This window comes from Botryllus schlosseri, chromosome 4 (assembly GCF_051294905.1).
Source record: "Botryllus schlosseri isolate E-star chromosome 4, Bs_hap1, whole genome shotgun sequence".
NCBI lineage: Eukaryota > Metazoa > Chordata > Ascidiacea > Stolidobranchia > Styelidae > Botryllus > Botryllus schlosseri.
Genome location: NC_137239.1, coordinates 14,058,477 through 14,072,614, shown reverse-complemented (window position 1 = coordinate 14,072,614; position 14,138 = coordinate 14,058,477). Strand labels below are relative to the sequence as shown.

The following is a 14,138-nucleotide window of genomic DNA, read 5'->3' as shown; positions in this document are numbered from 1 at the left end:
GATTTGCAGATATACCGCTACCAATGCCAATGAATATACTATTCAATAGTACACTGAAGTTCTGTACCTACAAGAAGCGCTAACAATGTCCAATACATACTTTTATCGAGGGTTATCATATTTTGAGATCCGGAGAAGAGGGCAATTTTTACAAATCACAAAACTCATAAAATCGGACGTATGGTGACCTCACTATTAACGCAACGATATCGCTCATGTACAAGATAATTTACGTTAATAATCTGGCAACGAAGCTCGTTTCCGAAGATGTCACCGCACATAAACACTAAACAGGTGACTGCGAAAACATTTTTTTTCCGTTCATGACTACAATGGTAAACAAATTGCACAAAACATTCGAGAACAATAATAGAGAGAAAAAGGAGACACGTCGGTACGTAGTTCAGACACAGCTTCCACTATTCGCAATTCGTGTACCTGGAGCTTTCCTTATAACAAAAACAAGAGATTGTGTCGTACTTCAACTTCGAGAATGTAACAACTCTCAGACCAAGATGAGGAATCATTTTCGGCATATTTTGACTTATGAAACAGAAAGAATCTTCACTTCAAAGTTCGAACCAAGGTGCAATGACCCTGTACGCATCAAAACTATATAACTCGCGGGAGTTCGCAACAAGTTCACAAATCTCTTTGGAAAACACGATACAACTCGCAAGGATTCGACCAGTTGAAATTAACGACAACATGACATTAATTTTCCATATATCATGGAATAAGACAAGACAGTTACACCCATCAGACTACAGTGTTCATTCTTTGACAGCGAGGTAACATGATCTCTCTTTTATACATCAATCACCATGCCGGTACTGTAAGCTGATAGAGTACACCGATTGTGCTAGAGAGATATTTACACTGAACCCAATCTAAATTGAGTAGCAGATACATAGAGTTAGTCGCTGTGGTTTTGCACTGCTACAGTGGATCTGTTATCGGACTACTTCCACATCTACTCGAATAGTTTTATAGGCAAAATGACCTTTCCACACTTTGGGTTTTGAGAACTAAAAAGTAGTTTGCATCAATTTTATGAGTCAAATTGTTCTAATAATCGCGTGAGATGAATATATTTTCAAAGAATATACATATTCGCAGTGTCATTAGTAATTTTGCGTTAGTCGTGAAGAGAGATCTTTTCCCCCATCGTCAAACTAGTCATCGTTGGTCCTCAAGAAGTAATGTCGTAAATTTCTGCTCGAGCACAAGTAGCGATTATCAAGAAAGTAAAAAGTTAGTATTCTAGGCCAAGTAATGCCAAAAAATGAAAATTGTGAAGTAGAAGTTGTCAAAAATCATAACCGCCCGGGTATGCAGTACAGGTAGGCAAACCCACCGAGTTCTCTGAAAACATACACGCACTTTTTAACTCCCGCGCCAAATATTCGAGCCTGCCGACCCAAAACAGCAACACATCCATCTCCGCCCATGATTCAAAGTACGACGTCTGGCACTGGCATACACTCACCTATTTAGCATGCGTTTCCACGAGACCGACACAAATCACAATGAGGAACTCAAAGTATCCGCCAATTGGTCACCGTCTACTTCCTCAAATGACACCCTTTCGCTCAAAGACCTAAACGGCCGCATGCCCGCAGTATCGTATGGCTCGTCGGTTTCGGATAGACTGTTCAGAAAACCAGAATTCGGCGACGCATTAAACTCGGGAGAAGACTCATAACCCAATTCGTACTCTACGTCAGAGTATTCCACGGATCCAGACACGCGGTTGTTAAGCAGCTCGGATAAATCCGTGAACGAAGCGTTCCCTTTCAGAGTAGCCATCGAGTATTTCCGCCGAGCGTCGGTCACAGACAAATCCCGTCCATCGGAAGTGTCCGAAAATCGGTCGTGACCCGATTTTTGCAGATCTTTCAAGAACGTCTTGATCCAATCCTCGCTGAAGAACTCCTTCGCGTAATCATACCCGACGTCCAAGATTTCGGCCCACTTCCCAAACTCCAAAGTGCCGTATTTGGTAACGGGCGGTCTCATGTAAGTGCAGTAATCGCTGTTTATCACCAGGTCCATCAAATAGTAACAGGAAATATACGAAAGACGGCTTTGTATCTCGTTCATGTCGGGTACGCGAATCGCGCCCGTCCACCTGCCGGTCCATTTTTTGTACAGCAGCCACCACCCTGACAAATGATCGCCGTAATTCGTGAACTCGCTGTCCCAATCGGCACCCACATCAACAGCGATCACCCTACAAGCACCCCTTGATCTTGCGACATCGCCTGGTAAATTATTGATGTATCCACCATCCATTAACAAGTGCCCGTCTTTTGGGTCGCAAATCGGTGGTAAATACCCGGACAGTGTCATACTGCCGCGTACGTATCTCCACAGAGAGCCGTCTGTGTGTACTCTCATTTTTGGGTTCGTAATGTCTGTAGTCACGACAAAGTAAGGCAACCACATGTCTTCAATTTGTGTATCCTTTAATATACCGTGAATGATACGGTTAAAACCACAACCATTGAACATAGACGTGAGAGGGTAGGTCAAGTCAAACACTTGGCCTGCCATAGACCCGATTTGCGCGCAAAACGTTACCAAAAGAGATCTTGATATGTTTAAATCCCTGTGCGAAGCCCATAACGCACCGAAAAAAGCGCCAAACGAAGTGCCCCCGATTTCATCGATAGGTATCCCGCCTTCGATTAAAGACTTGATAACACCAAACTGCGCAATGCCTCTAGCGCCACCACCACCTAGCACAAGCGCTACCGTTCTGCCAGTCAGAAATCTAGACAGACGACTGAAATCGCTGAAACAATCGAATTCTTTACGCGACAATTTTTCACGGTATTCGTTCAACTTTGATTTTCTAGTCTGCGTGAAAAGCCTCTTTGGCGCTTTCACATGCAAGTGTTCGGTAAGCCAGGTACGCATGTTGAGCCATTCCGCTGTCCTGCTAGGCTGGGACACGTCAGGCCTGTGTAGCATGACCAAAACTTTCAAGGCGCGCACCGAGTAGTTTTCCAATTCCTGCTCGAGATGACCAATTTTTGGTTCCCCTTCGCCTAACGCGACTATCAATACCGCGTCGGACTGGCGGATACATCTTTGAGTCCAATCGGACATGTGATCGTCAGTTTGGTAAAGCACGATTCTGTGTAAGTCTTCTTGTTGTGCGAGCCATCCAGACAAACGATACTCTTGAGCTTGTTCAAACGCGTTTTGTCCGAGACGTTTTTTGATGTTATCGCTGTTCAAATGTAGCACATCTCCGCAAACTCCTTTCAGAGCGTGCTCTAATTCAAGACAGAACTTATTCAACGGTACGTTACGATCTACAGGCAGTATCGCAACAGTGGATAAGTTTTCGAGATGATTAGATACATCGCCATAAGCAAATTTTGTTTCTTCTGCCATGTTGTGTTTGTGTGATAGTACCTCACCCGGGTGTCTCCGGTAAGCTTTATTATTCGATAACCTGCTACCCAATAATTTATCTGACATTAAAGACATGAGACGCGATACAACACCGGGGTGACGTCGACGAATGTGTTTTAACAATCCTTCCGGTATTTTCGCCATCTCAGTATCACGTACTGCAAGGACAGACGAATTTCTTTTCGTGCCACGCAAAGCTTCGGTGATACCGACAACTTCGCCACGTCCGTATTCGGCCATCAATTCCTTCTTCCCATCATACGTCTCACGTACAGACCTTAAACGTCCGTTCAATATGATGTATGTGCTATCGCTCACAGAGTCCTGACTGTACAAGGCTTTTCCTGCTTCAACCCGCGTCCAATCGAGAGCGAAATCGATTTGCCTCGTGAATTTGCTGAGTCTTTGAACTACAGTGTGTGATACGTTGAGTACCATTCTCGGATAGTGCCTCATCATTGAGTAAAAATGTTTCCTCTCTAACTTTGCTACGACGGAATCTTTCGTGGCACGTACAGAGAAAAATGAAGGTTCTCCAGTTAGCACAGCTAACTGTCCAGCTAAATGGCCTGGGAGCGTGTAAAACAAAGTCATATCGTGATTTTCGCCTGTGTGTTCTAGTTCCACCACTGATTGCGAGACACACAGTACCCCGGTCACAACAAAATACAAAGAAACATCCTGGTCGCCCTCTTTAATCATGCTGGTACCTTGCGGTACTCTCAGTAGAGTCACGTTTTCTTGCAGCATATTCTTATCGTTCATCCCGAAAAGAGTCAGCATATCTTGCACGACGAGATCTAATATGTCAGGCTCGTCTAATTCGACAACGCAGTTGTCGTCAATGCTGTCTTGATTGGGTAGGCTTTCTTTATCGCTGTTCGATAGCTTTTCATCTCGTGGACTCAGTGTGTCTGTGATTCTTCTGTTATCTACTGGGGAAGGTGTTTTGAGAGGTTTTTTATCATCTTGGCTGGTTATTCTGTTCTGGCGTACCATTTTCGTCCCGGAAACAGTACTTTGTCTGTGAAACACATTATCATCATCGTATACGACTGTGTCGTATTCTCCGAATCTTAAAATCTTGGATTTATCAACGTCCGTCTTGCCTTTTGAAAGTATCGGTATTGGTGCTGTCGGCGGTATTATGACCGCTGAATCAGGCTCGTCAAAAGACACATTCGCTTCATCCCCCGAATTCGAATCTCGACTGTGAGATTTAGATAGTGAATGCACCGACAACCTCTGCGACCCAGTCAGGCTTTTAGCTTGACTCAACAGCTGATACGAAAAGCCGAGGTAGTTATGAAGCGCCAGGAAAGTGACTCGCTGCATTCTCGTCATCACGACTTGCACGACCTGCACCAAAGCTTGCTCGTTATTTTCGAAAGCCGCGTTAAAAGCATGCACCGGTAATCGTATGACAGTAGAGTCTTTAATAGCGCGTGCATACACTGTTTTGTACGGAGACGCGTGTCCCGTTAGTACGTCTAAAATGCTGATGAGACTATGCAAGCTCTCGCCAGGAGTAAATTCGCTCAACTTAATCTCCTGACCGTCCTCGGATATGAATAAATTGATTTGACCTTCTTGTACGACGTAAATGTACTCGTCAGCATCACCAATACGGAACAAGTACTTATCTTTTTCGACAGTTAAAACTTCAAGATGACTGCACAGTTGGAGAAATACACCTTTTTCAAAGTGACCGAAGACTTTAACGCTCTGTAAAAGGTACATGATTTCTTCGGGGAGGTTTAATTTTTGGTCGTCCGGCAATTTCGCTTCCAACAATAACGACGGCAGTTCTTTTTTTTTCAACATAGGCGGATCTCGCTTCACTCGGAACACTCGTTTTGCAAGAATATACATCCGTTCCCGTTTACGCAACCGCCTGCCCGATCGGCTGTACTTTGGGATGGACACTCCTTCTTTGATAGCAGAGGCTTGACGTTGCAAACGGCTGGCCGCGTCCTTGCCCTTTCTCAGTACTTTTCTGGCGAAAAACTGCACTTTGTCGCGATTCCGAAATCCTGTCTTGCTGCTGCTGTCCAACTCTGGCACTCTGACAACGATCGGGGCTTTAATATTTTTGTACCAGTGATGAAACAGCGCTATCAAGATCACGGCGATGGTGGATATGACAGTCACGATGTGGGTGGGGTCGGAAATGTCAAAATTAGCCACTTTATCGTAATATGATAATGCGGCGCCGCTTACAAAATTCCAACACCACTGCATGGTCGCTTCACTAGAATATTACTATTTGAATTTCATACCTTGGTAGAAAGAAACGTATGTAAATTGTGTCTTTATATAGGCGAGGGCTACTTCAAATGCAACAAGGGATGGTAGGAAGAATGTGCTGACGCTCACTTAACAACAAATGTTCTTCTGTGTCTATATACACAATTATAAAATTTATCATGCATTATAATCAAATTCAGCCATACGCACCCCGAAAAACTGACCACAAAAAGCCAAGGTAAAAATCATTGAAGTACATCCAATCCAATTCCATTTCAATTCCATTTATTGTTAACAATTTCATCATCTCAATATACCACAAGACTTCAATACAATGAAAGATAGGAAGGCGTCAAAACGACTTGGAGTAGTCTTCAAAATCAGACACCCGACTAGTCCATGACTCCATGTCATCAACTCATCATCATCATCTTATTAAAATTCTCATCAATTCAATACACCACAAGATTGCGATAAAATGAAGAGATAGGAGGGTGCCAAAACAACTTGAAGTATAGTCTTTCAATTAGACACTCACCTTCTACAGCATGTAAATAAGAGGCATGCACACTGGATAAAAGGAAGGATAACACAAAAATAAGCGACAAAAGCGATTTGAATGTCCTGTCCTCGTGTCCTGTAGTGTATGTTTCTCTCAAATTGAGTTTTGCCCACTCTTTATTTCTATTTTAGCTATGAAAATGATCGAATTAAACCTGACACAGAGCTCGCAAACTCTCCACGCGTGGCCCACAGAAATATGCGAACCCGCAAATATGACAATATTGCTTCAATGCCCGTTGCCGCTCCGAAGTTATGGTAAGAGTAAGGCATGTTCAGTTAATCAGTTTCTTGTCCCTGTATTATGCAAACTTACAAAATATCATGCTACCGCGAAACATGCAACGAACATAAAGCCCGAAAACCTGCTATGCCACCTGCAAAACTTGCAAAGCCGCAACATTTGCTAAGCGCGGCACCGGCAACATCTTCCTTGATCAATCACAGGTCACAGCTGGACCAGTCACATCCGAATGATGACGCTAAAGAACAATGTGCTTGGGTGCTTTACTGCTTTGTGCTTTATAAACTTGGGGAGGGTATGCTTGAGATGTTGATAGTTGAGCTGTTCTTGACTTACTATAAGCGTGAGAACATAGTGGCATTACGCAAAATATAGAGACGGTTGATATTGGAATAATTCATTGCATCTCGTCCCGCATAGGATTTCTAATAATTCAACATTTCGAGATTTCGATAATCACAAGATTGACGCAAGAATAAAGAGACAAGTTCTGCGTAAGAATATATGTTTTTGTTTGTCCCGTTGTGTTGCAGTGAAGAATGGTCAAATTCTGATTAGGAAACTTTGTGGCTCATTGAAATGTTCTTGTTTACGTTCGTGTCCTAGCAACGTGGTGCGAAGCACTCATGCGTGATGAACATGTTTTGAGATTTCAACGGCGGGGAAAGTAACGAAAGCATTACTAAATTTAACTTTATTCAAGTCACGTCTAGGTTTATAAGTTATCTGTATCAAGTGTCCGATGAACTATTCTATGATGAAAAACTGCTAGTGATTTTTTAACGGTATAATGGAAGAATCTATTGAAGCTCAAGTCCAAAAGGAACTCGACGCAATATCTCTATCGAGTCTCGACGCGGATGACAATGATTACGAGACCATTGAACACAGCCAATCTATCGGAGAAAAATTTCCAGGTAACAAACAACCATTTACAATGAATTGCTGCAATATATTAATCCGTGGTGATCTGTGTCGACAGATGGAATCAACTCCATGCCTATACTCTATCTTGAAAAATCGTCTGCCCGAAACAAATTCTCCCAAGAAATACTAGCGGAAGCAGAGGAACTACTCTCCAAGGTATCCAAGATTAGTTTTTTCCAAATTTGATGATAAATAGCATGCCCTTCTCACCTTTCTTTCTTATCCTCATTCTAATTTTCAGTGTGCGGAAGCAAGCCAAATCTCTCCAAAAGTGGAAAGCACTCCCGGAGACGATTTTCAGGATGCATTCGATGCTTACAGTTACCCGTTAATGAACACTAATACAGAGCTAGTCTCCGTCAAGACAATCGAAGAGGTATTGCGACTTGTATAGTAGGGTGGTTCAAAATTAACTTATTTTGCCGGATTCCGGGGATTCACTGAATAGATTGTTAGTTTGCCTAAAGAAATGCTGCACATCAGATTTAGCTCAATTCAAACCAGTAGAAGCCGGCGCAGTGTCAATTGAAATTGTTGAATTTATTCTAAAAAATAAAACTAATAGTTTTCAAATTTTACTGTCAAGTGTCAACCCCATATAATTGTTAATTATCCTGAAAGAACGATGTGTAACAATTTTTTCTCACTTCCAACTGGTAGAAGAGAAGTTATTGTGAATGAAAGTTTTGGATTTGCAAAAATATTATATCATATTTGATGTCACTGAGTGTCAAAATTTACTGTTGTATAGGCTAATTGACAATGTATGTGAATGATTGATCATTTGTTAGCAACACTTGGAAATAGGCACCATAATTTCTGTTGTTGTTTAAGATTCGCCAATGTCAATGATAATGTTGCATTTAACTAGAAATACCGATATGATGTGTCATATAAACCCAGCACTTATTTTTGGGTGGTAAAGACATGATGCCAGGGCTGTCATGACTCGAGTCATGGAACTGTGTAAAGTGAGAAAAATTACTGCCGTAATTTCCCATGTATAATGCGCCGCCATGTATAATATGCACCCTGAAAATGGTATGTAGATTCTGGGGAAAAAACCTGTACCCATGTATAGTACGCACCCTGCACAAGCAGTACATGCACAGTACATGCGTAAAGGCCGATTATACAAGCTTCTCGTGTTGACAAACTTGCGCGTATGATAAGTTACCAACGATGGTTATGTTTTAGTATTAACGAAAATCGATTACGCAGGTTGAAGTTTGCTCGAGGCGGTCATTCTGTTTGCAATGTCACTGTTATACCATGATGATATAGCGATCGCTAATCATTATACACTTAATGGCATTGTCTCTAAGTGATTGTAGATAGCCAAAGACGCGATAATTCAGGCCAGCGACGATATCTTGCGCACCAAGCCGATTGCAGATGCACTTGCTCAGGCCAACGTTTATATCGTGCGCACCAGGCCTATTGTAGATGCGATCGGTCAGGCCAGCGTAACCAGGCATGTTGCAAATGTGACTGTTTAGGCCAGCGATGTTATGTTGCGCACTTGGCCTGTTGTAGATGCGATTGTTCAGGCCTGTTGTGGACACGATAAATCAGGTTGGCAAGGATCGCGTGCGTGTGCAGCAATCAATGACTTAATTTCTCTCGCGTAAAATGGCAATCCAACTCAGCTGAAGATCGCGTGCTGTGCAGACGAATCTCACTAATTGGCAACAGCTTCTCACTGATAATACGAACTACTGGGCAGGATGGCTGAATGTGATGCGCGATTGTCAACACACAAGTAGGTGTGTTTTCAAGTTTTATTTCAAGGGAGATTATGTTTAGGAATTGTTGTACCCATGCATAATGCGCACTCCTCGGTTTTAGGACGAAAAATCGGTAAAATTTTGCACATTATACATGGAAAATTACGGTATATTATGAATGAGAGGCATTCAATATCACCCAAACAGGGTTGTAAAACCACTCAGAACCTTTGAACCCTGCCTAGGACTTGACTCAGTTGTGAACTGAAAATGACTCGACTTGATTCGAGTAAAAACTAAAAAATTGGAATTATCTTGTGACTCAGGACTTGGTTACAACATTGCATAATGCCTTTCATTTTATGTACACTGTACAGGCACATGTTATAAATAGGTGAGTACAATATGCAAAGGTACAAAAGATGTTAGCTGGAAATATGTTTCTATTTATGAATCAATTATATCAAGGATAATACTAAAGTCAGGTTGCGTTCAAATTCTTATAGTCAACTCACTCACTATTTTTATAATTCATTGAACCAATAGCAGACGATATAGATAATGATAAGATCTTGGTTGCTTTCACACCTTATTTATTCACTATTGTTAGCTAGAAGAAGATAATAGAATCAGAGAAGAAGAACTTGAGCTTCAACTCAAGTCAGACTTGGAGAGAGAGAACATTGAATTACAAGTCGCGAAGAATGCCGAAGCCGAGGAATTGAGGCACTGGGAAGAAATGGAAGAGAAAACGAAGAAATCTGTGAAAATAATGCTGGACAAAGCTGACTATTGGGAGAAGGTATGTCGGTCGAGTATGCTTGAACATAATTTAATCGCTTATGAAGAGCTACTCTTAATATACTATGTGAAGAATGTGATTGAAATTTGTAACTCGTAATAAGGAATCAATACCACTTGAGATTTCTGTCTTTCGGGTATAGACTAGTGATCCATATGGCAGTACTACATTATATTTTCCTGAATCAGAGTTCATTGCTCCATTTTCAAAAACTAGAAACTTTGTCTACACTTAGTTTTGCCATCAGATGAAATTTTATGGAGTTTTTCAGGCAATGGCTAACTAAACTAATTCCCATTTGGCTGAGGTGTGTAAGTGTATTTTTTTAATTAATTAATGACGGACCTAGTCGATGATTACCCGAAAAAGGTCACCTGTCGAAAGGTCATCATATTATGTCCTCGGTATTCATGAAATCGAAAATGTCCTCCGAGGACGCCAAAATGTCCTCTTTTTTGGAAATTCGTCCTCCTTCATAGCTTCGACAGCCACGGCAATGGACAGGCTGAACTAATAAAACGCCATAAATGACGCAAGATATGCAATGTGGACTTTCAGGCGGGTCTTTTGAGAGTAGGACTAGAAAAAACACCTTTTTTTGCTGGAGTTTTATTGTAAACGAATGAAGTTCATTTTTAGAATTATCTGTGTTTCTAGCGTTTTATTTGTTCCCCGGAGTGCATCATGAAGTTTGATCTTGCTTTGACAGTGACTGTTTTGACAACTTCGGGGTTTGGATTTGAAGATTTTCGCCGATTTTCTATCGAAGTCGCGATGGGTCTACTTTGAAATTAAATGATTTCCATTCCATTTCCAATTGATTTCTCGAACAATGTATAGTTGTTACTGGATTAGAACTTGGATTCGGACATGATTCGATAGCCTACCAATTTTCTATCTCAAATCTGTAACAGGATTCGGATTCAAACATATCATATCCAATCACCTCTGACTGTTCTGATTTGTCTCGTCTTTTTGCTAGACTTACACGGATGTGGCTGCAGACGAATTCGCTGCGCAGGAGAAAGAGCTGGAACGAGAATATCTCGATTCTCAAAATCGGATCAGAGAATTCGAAGAAGAGCAGAGAACATTACTTGAAAATCTGAAACGCGAACAACTATCGCTCAACGCCGCAAAAAGGGATAAGGCGGCGTTGCAAATTCAGGTTTGCGGACAGTGCATTGCTGTTGTAAATTATATAGGCAATGTTTCGTCTGTGCACTGCATATTGTGTACTATATTGTATACTAGTATATGTATACTAATGCATATTTCACTGGTTACTCAATAATATTGTTAGATTGCCTGAAAACGCTGCACACCAATTTTGGCTAAATTTCAACTTATATTGCTATAAGACAAAAAAAGTTTGGATTTATTTAATGGAAATGAAATTTTTCAGATTTTGCTGGCTGCCCCATGGAATTGTTAGGTTGCCTAAAAAACGCTGCACACCAAATTTTGCGCAGTTTCACCCACTAGAAGTTATTGCAGTAGAAAATTATGGATTTGAAAAAATTAGTATTTATTAAGGGGGTAATACTATAATAAGTTATTATTATAATCAAGGAATTTGCAACTGTAAATGCTATATCTTCCAATTTCTAAATTTCCAAGTGTATACCTAAATATTTGTATGTTTTTCTTTTGCAGAGACATTTCAAAGGATACTCAGCCCGTAAAGAGTTTGGCGCCGAAGTGCAGTCAAGAATGAGAGATGCTCGAGAACTGGTAACGCAGAAGAAAATTGCCGCAATCGAAAAGGAGAGAGTGGAATCGAAAGAAAGGGAGAGAAAGCAAATGGAACGAGAGAGGAAAGAGGCGAAAGAAAACGAGAGAATTCAGCGTGAAGAAAACGAAAGGAAGTTAATGATGGAAAAGGAAAAGAAAAAGGACGAAGGGAAGAAGAAGAAGAAAGAGAACCAAGCAAAGAAAGGCAAACAAGAAAAACAAGTTGAAAAAGAAGAGAGGATTGAAAACGAAAAAATGAATACAAATATGAAAGATGCCTCGGATGACAATTCCCAAACCACCCAAATTGACTGTAATGATAGTAACACAAATGAGAATGGCCATAGTAAACCAACTACCACCGTATATGATGACAAAATCCACCAAAAATTCGTAAGCAACACTTTGGCAAATAAAGTCTCCAATCATGACAAGGGCGATATGATTCAAATTACTTCTGCTGGTGATTCTGATCCGCAAATGCCAGTGAAAGAGCAAGGGACAGCATGCTATGACGAGCCTGATGCTTTGAAAAACCACCGCGTTGAACAATATGTTATTCATGGCGACGGGTATGTTTCTGTGTCAGATTCCACAGCTGTCGTACCTAATCCCTTATTGCCTAACTATGATCGTAAAAAAATGAGTGTTGAAGATGAAACACATGTTGATATTGAAGATCATATATCAATTTCAGGCGCACCAGGCTCAGTGGTCGATTTAAACAAGAGTGCGGAACCATCGGCCTTATTAAATCAGGGGTTGAACCAAAAACAAAATTCTTCTATCGACAATGTGCAAAAGTTATCAAACCTAGAATACGGGGTCCAGTCTAACGGCAATAGCGTAATAACAGAATCTCCTTGCATTAAAAAACAATCAGGACTCCAAGTTTTATCGGAAAACAAATCAAAAATAGCATCTGCTCCTACCATCTCAACAAAAAATGAAAGCCAGACATCGCCGTCTACTACTTTGAAGGATCCTCACGTTCAAGATTGTTCTAAAGAGGGTATTGAAACTTCATCAACGTCTCATGCTAACTTAATCCCGTTGAGTTATCCTAGCAAGAGAAATGAGCAGTCCACCGATGACTTTTCACCATCATTGCCCAAGTCAAATCTAGTACTGCAAGACAATGGATTACAATCAAAATGCGTGAACGAGCCTACTTCCGATTTAGAATCAATCGAAGATTTGGGTATTGATAATAAAATCTCCGGTATTGTAAATGAAAGCAGATCGGTAAGCAAAGAATTTGACAACCATCTACCTGTTAATGATGCTTCTAGAGCTGGAAAAATGCTGGAAAAGTGTGAAAATGTGGATAATGTCGCAAATTCCGAAATTTCGACACCAAAAAGGTACGAAAAAGACAGTAAAAACACTCCAAAAATTGATTCAGTATCAGAAATCGCATCAAACTCCCAGGCCGCACTTGAAGCTGACGTTGCACAACACCAAAACTTACTCAATCAAACCAACATTCAACAAGGTGGTGGAGATGTGCAGAGTACTAGCCACTCTTTAGAAACTCATGTCGATACGGTGGTATCGTTGTCTACTAGCAATGAAAAGGATGTCGGCGCTTCAAAATACGACGGGACTGACAATCCGGAAAATATGTGTGATGGAATCGAACGAAACGTGCGCCAAGAAGATTTAAAAGCCAAATCAAGTAGGGATGATTGCAAAATTGTTGAAACCTCGACAGAAGACAAATGTGATCTCCAATACGCGGTCAACTCATCTGTTCAAAATAGCATCAACACATTGGAAGGTGTGGAGGGGGAAGAGACCAAAAGTGATAGTCGCCTTGAAGACCAAAGCTTCCAGCGTACTCCGTTTGACACCGATTCATACGAATTGAACCTCGAGAAACGACAGCAAGCTTGGTCTCGGAGAGTTCATGAGGCCGGGAAGTATACGCAGTCAAAATCGCTCTCAGGCAAGCCGAGAAGACGGAGGATTATCCGGGCGTCTTCTGCTGCGAAAAGGTTGTCCACATTTTCAGACACTGAGATTTTGGAAGGTAAGGCTTTTATCGTTAGGTTTGCAAATGTCTCTATTAAAAGTCTGTCAATCTCGGAGACAGACCGGCAGACAGGTACCGCGGTATTATGCTTGCATACGTTATCCTCTGGGTCGCGTTCAAAATAGCGAGTACGAAATATCGTGAGCCATTATATCAAAGCATTCAATATAGAAAGTGTGATGATTGCACGTTATTCAATTTCACCAAAGCTAACCCTAACCTTATACCTATCCCTAACACAAATTAACATGACCGTAGCTTAGCCCAACCCTAACTCAAACTCTACCCTATATCCATAACCCTCAGCCTTATCCCTACCACTAATGGTAGCACAAGCCAACTACAGATTACTAACTACTGACGTTACACTTGGTCAAGCAGTGTCTTTTAATGCTGAGCAATCTAAAAGAAGCATACTCATTACTGCTATAGCTG

At 41.2% G+C, this 14,138-nt stretch overlaps 1 protein-coding gene and 1 pseudogene across 1 annotated transcript in view; one reads left to right on the top strand and one right to left on the bottom strand.

The window, feature by feature from the left end:
• Positions 1 to 295: 295 nt before the first annotated feature.
• LOC145437090 (patatin-like phospholipase domain-containing protein 6 pseudogene) lies at positions 296 to 6,532 on the bottom strand (annotated as a pseudogene).
• A 607-nt stretch (positions 6,533 to 7,139) lies between these two features.
• Positions 7,140 to 14,138, top strand: part of LOC145438175 (uncharacterized) — a 29,586-nt gene continuing 22,587 nt past the window's right edge. The window contains exons 1-6 of the mRNA XM_080315537.1: positions 7,140 to 7,395; positions 7,461 to 7,561; positions 7,647 to 7,781; positions 9,743 to 9,934; positions 10,917 to 11,102; positions 11,591 to 13,700. Of these exons, the coding sequence (XP_080171663.1) occupies positions 7,269 to 7,395; positions 7,461 to 7,561; positions 7,647 to 7,781; positions 9,743 to 9,934; positions 10,917 to 11,102; positions 11,591 to 13,700 (2,851 nt within the window). The 5' untranslated portion in view covers positions 7,140 to 7,268. The remainder of the gene's footprint in view (positions 7,396 to 7,460; positions 7,562 to 7,646; positions 7,782 to 9,742; positions 9,935 to 10,916; positions 11,103 to 11,590; positions 13,701 to 14,138) is intronic.